Source organism: Medicago sativa, chromosome 3, assembly GCF_051527215.1.
Source record: "Medicago sativa cultivar Bolivia chromosome 3, Bolivia_mono, whole genome shotgun sequence".
Classification (NCBI taxonomy): domain Eukaryota; kingdom Viridiplantae; phylum Streptophyta; class Magnoliopsida; order Fabales; family Fabaceae; genus Medicago; species Medicago sativa.
Genome location: NC_140751.1, coordinates 33,844,238 through 33,853,919, shown reverse-complemented (window position 1 = coordinate 33,853,919; position 9,682 = coordinate 33,844,238). Strand labels below are relative to the sequence as shown.

Sequence of the window (9,682 nt, the reverse complement as noted above, 5' to 3'; positions counted from 1 at the left end):
ATCATTTCCTCTCTCCTTTTTCTTTGTATCTCTCTAAGAGCAGAAGAAGGACTTGATCTTCTCTTGATATCCTCAAGCATTTTTTCTCTCCATACATTATCAAAATATTGGATTGAAGCTTGGATTTCTTGAGACATTTTTTTTATTTGTTTAATACTTCAAAAAGAAACTGAGGGGAAGAAATGTCAAGGATAGTATGGAAATGAAAAAGATTTCAAAATTGAAAAATAAAAATCAAAGGATAGATAACACCTGATTTGAACCGAAGCTCTGATTACCAAATGATCAAGGTCAGAAATCGTATAGGAATTAAAAGTAAAATAAAAATATGGGTTTGGGGAAAGGAATGGTAAAGAAGGCGTCACACTCACTTCCAATCCAAGAAGGAATGCTAAGCCATGAAGAATCGCCACAATGGTAAGGAAGCCATTGATACGATTCGATAAACTTGGTTCAATCCAGAGCCAAAAAAAAGAGAGTAAGCTCTCACAACACACAAAGTCTATTTTTTTTATCAAAATTCTACATATCTTATTCATTATTTTCGCCCCCTTTATATAGGTAATAGGCTAGAATGCTGAAAAGCTTACAATTATATCAAGATTAATGAAATAACTCTTATGTGGCTAATTATTGCAAGTAAGGTTACAAATTTATTGGTTTTGATTTAAGGTGGCTGAATCAATTCTTGAAGTTATACACTCATGGGTGTTAATTTTAGACAATTTGCAGCGTCCTCTCTCCTCCACATCATGCTCTTCAACTACTCAAATTAAGTGTTTCACCTGTGTTGCTTCAGCTCCTTCATTTAATCACGTCCTCCACTTTAATCCCATTTTACACCTTGATATATGCTGATTTTTCTTCTGACTCAAACATATGAAATGTAGATAATTTTGTAACCTTTCAAACACTTCAAAGATCACCTCAATCAGAGTTGCAGAGCTCTAGATATGATGAATACAAGACAGATACATAATGACCTACGAAAATAACAATTTGAACCAAAAATAATTTGATTCTTTTATTCCATAATGACTTTATTATTCTTGTAAAGGGAGAACATCTTAGGATACTGTCCCTCTTCAAGAGAATTCGACCTCGAATTTATAGCTTGAATACCTCCTGGGTCAAAAACAAATATATTGAATCCATCACATGTAACTTTAAATTTAAAGAGCACTTCACTTTTATTGGAAGAATTTGTTTGTTTTTCATTCCCTTTTGATTCGTGGACATAATCTTCGTTCCGAATCTCATAATTTCCTTCCGCTTGTTGGGAAAAAATTTCTTCATTGACTTTGTTTCCTTCATGACATAAAGAAGAAATGTTAGGAGATTGAACAATATTAGAAGAATTCCAACACTTAACTACACAAAGCAACTTAGAAGAAGGTACTAGTGTAATAGTAGGCCAAAATTTCAAACTATTTTTTTCTAGCTTTTCATTCTTACTCTCCTTTTTCTCTTCTTTTCTCTCGACTTCTTCAACACCTTCTTTTCTCTCTTCTTTTTCATTTACTTCTTTTTCATCACATTCTTTTTTTTCTTCTTTTTCCTTCATTTTCACTTCTTCCTCATGACTTTCTTTTTCTTCTATCTCTTTTTTATAATCATTTTGGATTTCAAAGAGATTTTCCTCTAGAATTTTGGAGATATCAGCCATTCCTCTATCAATTATTGCCATCATTTCCTCTCTCCTTTTTCTTTGTATCTCTCTAAGAGCAGAAGAAGGACTTGATCTTCTCTTGATATCCTCAAGCATTTTTTCTCTCCATACATTATCAAAATATTGGATTGAAGCTTGGATTTCTTGAGACATTTTTTTTATTTGTTTAATACTTCAAAAAGAAACTGAGGGGAAGAAATGTCAAGGATAGTATGGAAATGAAAAAGATTTCAAAATTGAAAAATAAAAATCAAAGGATAGATAACACCTGATTTGAACCGAAGCTCTGATTACCAAATGATCAAGGTCAGAAATCGTATAGGAATTAAAAGTAAAATAAAAATATGGGTTTGGGGAAAGGAATGGTAAAGAAGGCGTCACACTCACTTCCAATCCAAGAAGGAATGCTAAGCCATGAAGAATCGCCACAATGGTAAGGAAGCCATTCATACGATTCGATAAACTTGGTTCAATCCAGAGCCAAAAAAAAGAGAGTAAGCTCTCACAACACACAAAGTCTATTTTTTTTTATCAAAATTCTAAATATCTTATTCATTATTTTCGCCCCCTTTATATAGGTAATAGGCTAGAATGCTGAAAAGCTTACAATTATATCAAGATTAATGAAATAACTCTTGTGTGGCTAATTATTGCAAGTAAGGTTACAAATTTATTGGTTTTGATTTAATGTGGCTGAATCAATTCTTGAAGTTACACACTCATGGCAGTTAATTTTGGACAATTTGCAGCGTCCTCTCTCCTCCACATCATGCTCTTCAACTACTCAAATTATGTGTTTCACCTGTTTTGCTTCAGCTCCTTCTTTTAATCACGTCCTCCAATTTAATCCCATTTTACACCTTGATATATGCTGATTTTTCTTCTGACTCCAACATATGAAATGTAGATAATTTTGTAACCTTTCCAACACTTCAAAGATCACCTCAATCAGAGTTGCAGAGCTCTAGATATGATGAATACAAGACAGATACATAATGACCTACGAAAATAACAGTTTGAACCAAAAATATTTTTATTCTTTTATTCCATAATGACATTATTATTCTTGTAAAGGGAGAACATCTTAGGATACTGTCCCTCTTCAAGAGAATTCGACCTCGAATTTATAGCTTGAATACCTCCTGGGTCAAAAACAAATATATTGAATCCATCACATGTAACTTTAAATTTAAAGAGCACTTCACTTTTATTGGAAGAATTTGTTTGTTTTTCATTCCCTTTTGATTCGTGGACATAATCTTCGTTCCGAATCTCATAATTTCCTTCCACTTGTTGAGAAAAAATTTCTTCATTGACTTTGTTTCCTTCATGACATGAAGAAGAAATGTTAGGAGATTGAACAATATTAGAAGAATTCCAACACTTAACTACACAAAGCAACTTAGAAGAAGGTACTAGTTTAATAGTAGGCCAAAATTTCAAACTATTTTTTTCTAGCTTTTCATTCTTACTCTCCTTTTTCTCTTCTTTTCTCTCGACTTCTTCAACACCTTCTTTTCTCTCTTCTTTTTCATTTACTTCTTTTTGATCACATTCTTTTTTTTCTTCTTTTTCCTTCCTTTTCACTTCTTCCTCATGATTTCTTTTTCTTCTATCTCTTTTTTAAAATCATTTTGGATTTGAAAGAGATTTTCCTTTAGAATTTTGGAGATATCAACCATTCCTCTATCAATTATTGCCATCATTTCCTATCTCCTTTTTCTTTGTAACTCTCTAAGAGCAGAAGAAGGACTTGATCTTCTCTTGATATCCTCAAGCATTTTTTTATCTCCATACTTTATCAAAATATTGGATTGAAGCTTGGATTTCTTGAGACATTTTTTTTATTTGTTTAATACTTCAAAAAGAAACTGAGGGGAAGAAATGTCAAGGATAGTATGGAAATGAAAAAGATTTCAAAATTGAAAAATAAAAATCAAAGGATAGATAACACCTGATTTGAACCTAAGCTCTGATTACCAAATGATGAAGGTCAGAAATCGTATAGGAATTAAAAGTAAAATAAAAATATGGGTTTGGGGAAAGGAATGGTAAAGAAGGAGTCACACTCACTTCCAATCCAAGAAGGAATGCTAAGCCATGAAGAATCGCCACAATGGTAAGGAAGCCATTGATACGATTCGATAAACTTGGTTCAATCCAGAACCAAGAAAAAGAGAGTAAGCTCTCACAACACACAAAGTCTATTTTTTTTATCAAAATTCTACATATCTTATTCATTATTTTCGCCCCCTTTATATAGGTAATAGGCTAGAATGCTGAAAAGCTTACAATTATATCAAGATTAATGAAATAACTGTTGTGTGGCTAATTATTGCAAGTAAGGTTACAAATTTATTGGTTTTGATTTAAGGTGGCTGAATCAATTCTTGAAGTTATACACTCATGGCTGTTAATTTTGGACAATTTGCAGCGTCCTCTCTCCTCCACATCATGCTCTTCAACTACTCAAATTAAGTGTTTCACCTGTGTTGCTTCAGCTCCTTCATTTAATCACGTCCTCCACTTTAATCCCATTTTACACCTTGATATATGCTGATTTTTCTTCTGACTCCAACATATGAAATGTAGATAATTTTGTAACCTTTCAAACACTTCAAAGATCACCTCAATCAGAGTTGCAGAGCTCTAGATATGATGAATACAAGACAGATACATAATGACCTACGAAAATAACAATTTGAACCAAAAATAATTTGATTCTTTTATTCCATAATGACTTTATTATTCTTGTAAAGGGAGAACATCTTAGGATACTGTCCCTCTTCAAGAGAATTCGACCTCGAATTTATAGCTTGAATACCTCCTGGGTCAAAAACAAATATATTGAATCCATCACATGTAACTTTAAATTTAAAGAGCACTTCACTTTTATTGGAAGAATTTGTTTGTTTTTCATTCCCTTTTGATTCGTGGACATAATCTTCGTTCCGAATCTCATAATTTCCTTCCGCTTGTTGGGAAAAAATTTCTTCATTGACTTTGTTTCCTTCATGACATAAAGAAGAAATGTTAGGAGATTGAACAATATTAGAAGAATTCCAACACTTAACTACACAAAGCAACTTAGAAGAAGGTACTAGTGTAATAGTAGGCCAAAATTTCAAACTATTTTTTTCTAGCTTTTCATTCTTACTCTCCTTTTTCTCTTCTTTTCTCTCGACTTCTTCAACACCTTCTTTTCTCTCTTCTTTTTCATTTACTTCTTTTTCATCACATTCTTTTTTTTCTTCTTTTTCCTTCATTTTCACTTCTTCCTCATGACTTTCTTTTTCTTCTATCTCTTTTTTATAATCATTTTGGATTTGAAAGAGATTTTCCTCTAGAATTTTGGAGATATCAGCCATTCCTCTATCAATTAATGCCATCATTTCCTCTCTCCTTTTTCTTTGTATCTCTCTAAGAGCAGAAGAAGGACTTGATCTTCTCTTGATATCCTCAAGCATTTTTTCTCTCCATACATTATCAAAATATTGGATTGAAGCTTGCATTTCTTGAGACATTTTTTTTTATTTGTATAATACTTCAAAAAGAAACTGAGAGGAAGAAATTTCAAGGATAGTATGGAAATGAAAAAGATTTCAGAATTGAAAAATAAAAATCAAAGGATAGATAACACCTGATTTGAACCTAAGCTCTGATTACCAAATGATGAAGGTCAGAAATCGTATAGGAATAAAAAGTAAAATAAAAATATGGGTTTGGGGAAAGGAATAATAAAGAAGGCGTCACACTTACTTCCAATCCAAGAAGGAATGCTAAGCCATGAAGAATCGCCACAATGGTAAGGAAGCCATTGATAAGATTCGATAAACTTGGTTCAATCCAGAACCAAAAAAAAAAAGAGTAAGCTCTCACCACACACAAAGTGTATTTTTTTATCAAAATTCTACATATCTTATTCATTATTTTTGCCCCCTTTATATAGGTAATAGGCTAGAATGCTGAAAAACTTACAATGATATCAAGATTAATGAAATAACTCTTATGTGGCTAATTATTGCAAGGTAAGGTTACAAATTTATTGGTTTTGATTTAAGGTGGCTGAATCAATTCTTGAAGTTACACACTCATGGCTGTTACTTTTGGACAATTTTCAGCGTCCTCTCTCCGCCACATTATGCTCTTCAACTACTCAAATTAAGTGTTTCACCTCCTTCATTTAATCACGTCCTCCACTTTAATCCTATTTTACACCTTGATATATGCCGATTTTTCTTATGACTCCAACATATGAAATGTAGATAATTTTGTAACCTTTCCAACACTTCAAAGATCACCTCAATCGGAGTTGCAGAGCTCTAGATATGATGAATACAAGACAGATACATAATGACCTACGAAAATAACAATTTGAACCAAAAATAATTTGATTCTTTTATTGCATAATGACTTTATTATTCTTGTAAAGGGAGAACATCTTAGGATCACATAAGAATGGTCAGAAGGAAGATCTAGAACTTGTGGATCGAGTGGTGTTGGTTAATCAAGGTAAAGGTGTGGACTTCATATTGGGTGAGAACGGTGTTTTGATGTTTCGTGATCGAATTTGTATACCAGATGTGCTTGAGCTTAAGAAACGAATTTTGGAAGAAGGTCACAGAAGTAGTCTGAGTATTCATCCAGGAGCGACGAAGATATATCAAGATTTGAAGAGGTTGTTTTGGTAGCCTGGAATGAAGAGAGAGATTGCAGAGTTTGTGTATGCTTGTTTGGTTTATTAGAAGTCGAAGATTAAACATCAGAAACCGTCGAGTTTGATGGAACCGTTGTTTGTACCAGAGTGGAAATGGGATAGTATCTCTATGTTCTTTCTAGTATTGTGTCGGATCGGGATCCAAGGTTTACTTCTATGTTTTGGGAGAATTTGCAAGCAGCTTTGGGAACTAAGTTGAGGTTGAGTTCTGCTTATCATCCCTAGACCGATGGGCAGACAGAGAGGACTATTCAGAGTTTGGAAGATTTGTTGAGAGCTTGTGTTTTGGAGCAAGGTGTCAGAAGTCTCAACATCAGGCACAAAATTAGCATATAAGACAACTACTGCCTACATACTACATCTAACTACTTCCCTCTTTTAGCCATAAATTATGACAAACTTCTATGCAAAGAAGTAGAAATAAGGATAACTGAAGTAGCAGAACACAATAGAAGGACACAGGAGTCATAGCACATAAGTGCACAGAAAATCCAAGACATAGTCCACAAATGAAGAAACTAAAGCCTTTTCTTCCTCATCATTATCAGTTACACTCTTACCTTAGGATTTTTCATTATCAGGGGCTGACTCAGACTTAGACATCTGGTGTAAGGGATGTTGTAACATCCTACAAAACATCTGGTGCAATAGCAGTTTTAAAAGCAGACACAAAAACACTTTTATCAACATCATCAATATTCAAACTAGACTGACATAGGGTTTCAACAGACCTAAGGTTATCTAGAATACCATTTTTACGGGATTTTTTTTTGTGTCAACATTATCAGCAACAACAGAAACCTTACAAGATGATTTAACATTTGGTTCGACGTTAGGGTTTTGGAAGGGTTCAACATACAACCTTGACATGGAATGGGGCTTATAGACGCTATGCATAGACTCAAGAAGATTACCATACTTAGTCAAAATAGGTGGAACACCAATCGACTCAGAGGAAGTCATAGAAGAACTTACATTTGGAGTTGTCCTCTTTCTTGCATTAGGAGTTTTTGGTTTCCATTCTTTCCAAGCGTGAACAATCTTTGAGACTCACTGTTTCTACTGATGTCGAACGAGATGTTTTTGACATTTGGTCTCAGCTTTTTGTCAATCATTTTCAACATGTTGAATTCACTACCAAGACGCACAATTGCATCTGAAATATTTTCATCAGTTTCCATTTCACATTGAACATCTTCCTCATCAGTGTTGGAAACAAAAGCTATGTTTTCTTCTTCTTTTCATATCTATCATTGATAGCTAATTCAAAGGTTTGAAGTGACCTAATTAGTTCATCCACCTTCATGTTGCTAATGTCTTGGGCTTCCTTAATGGCTGTAACTTTCATGTCAAATCTCTTGGGCAAAGATCTAAGAATTTTTCTAACTAGCTTCTCTTCTGACATCCTTTCTCCTAAAGCACTTGATGTATTAGCTACTTGAAGAATACTCATGTGAAAGTCATGTATGGATTGATAATCTTTCATCCTGAGATTCTCAAATTTAGCAGTAAGAAGCTGGAGCTTTGATATTCGCACTTTATTAGTGTCTTCATGAGTTGTTTTGAGGATTTGCCAAGCATCTTTAGCCACAGTACATGTGCTTATTAACCTGAACATATTCTTGTCAACACCTGTGAACAAAGCGTTCAAGGATCAGTTGTTTACAAGAGAAAGTTCATCTTCATCTTTAGTCCATTCTTCTTCTGGCTTTATGGTAGTTGTGGCCTTTCGAACCTTTAATAATAACTTTCCACGTTTTTTTATCCATGGATTTGAGAAAAGCCACCATTCGAGCCTTCCAATTATCATAGTTGGTGTCATCTAAAATTGGTGGTCTACTGGTAGACCCTTCTTCCATATAACCATAATTTATCTTTCCTGGAGCTCACCCAATAGCAGAACAGGGTGCCTGCTCTGATGCCAATTGAAATTCTGGCACGCTAGCTTCCCAATGTTGTATGAAATGTTCGAACACTAAGACATAAGTGGTATGTTGAATTTAATGTTTCAACATTGAGCTAACGATAAACATACATTACAACTAAAATATAAATGACATAAACGTAAATGGCACAGGTTATATGTTAACCCAGTTCGGTGATAAACACACCTACTCTGGGGGCTACCAAGTCAGGAAGGAAATCCACTAGTGTATTCATAGTTGTAAGTTCTCAGCAAACTCCGAGTTTACAACTTATCACCTAGACACTACCCGTACTGACTTCATCCTAGAGACTCCTAGACCTGAGATCACATCTCTCATCCACTCAATCACACACCTTATGATTATACGAATACAAGAAATATGATGAAGACACCTTCAAACACAAACCAACTCCATACTTCAAAGCTTAGGAGTAGTATACAATATTACAACTCAATAAACACAGTCCTACACTTGCATCAAGGAGACACAAGAAAGACTCATAATTAACAGAGACTTAAAACCCCCAAACACTCTATAATGATATGACGGCTTCCGTCCCAAATTAGGTTTTGCGTCCTTGTATTTATACTCTGAAGCAGTACGGGCTTAATCTTCTGGTTGGGCTTCAGAACAATACCAATCCATCAAATGATCCACTCACAAGAATAAAAACCAAATAACAAGTTTCTTAAAATGTTGGAACATCTTTAGGAAATAAACAGAAAGTTGATTCTGGTCAAATAAAACGCGTCTTGGCCCACAAGTAAAAAGGAGTGGATTTCTCAAATAGATAAAGCGCATTAATTATCGCTCGAAATCAGGGCACACTAAAGTCGTACCCACATGTTGAAACATTGGGTCCAACATTGTAATATCCCGCCTATCAGTATCTGAATATTACCAGTCGATTGTGCCAGAGGATTAATCATTAAGGAAAATAAGTATGATGGAATATTATTACAAAACGTCACTCAAGCACGAGTTAAGTATCAGTGTCCTACAAACACGCATAAGGCAAGGGCATAATGGTAATTTCTTGATAAAGGATATTTATGTGGTTTTGGTCAAGATATTTTCATAATTCCTATCCTTTTCTCTCTCCATGTTTGGTAAAGCAACTCTCTCTTCCTTCTCTCTTCTCCACTGCCCCCTTTCCTCCACCTTCCTCCCTCAAACTTTCACAATCATTTCAAGTGGTAATTAAGCATGAAATTTGTTGTCCTTTTGTTCAAGAAGCAACTATTTACTTTGGAATCATGCTTGAGTTTCAATTCTCCTTTCCTTCTTGAAGCCAAGGTTTGGTTTTTGATTAAGAAGTTAGGGCTTGGAAGCTTATGATGAGCATGTATCATGGAATTGGAGAGTAAG

General features: G+C 34.3%; 1 protein-coding gene across 1 annotated transcript; it reads right to left on the bottom strand.

Annotated features, from left to right (window-relative positions):
• Positions 1-7,608: 7,608 nt before the first annotated feature.
• On the bottom strand, positions 7,609-8,245 carry LOC146937265 (uncharacterized). Its single transcript, XM_085749379.1, has 2 exons — positions 8,122-8,245; positions 7,609-8,018 (listed from the first exon to the last, which is right to left on the bottom strand). The coding sequence occupies exons 1-2, from the start codon at positions 8,243-8,245 to the stop codon at positions 7,609-7,611; spliced, it is 534 nt and encodes a 177-aa protein (XP_085605505.1).
• Positions 8,246-9,682: the final 1,437 nt, after the last annotated feature.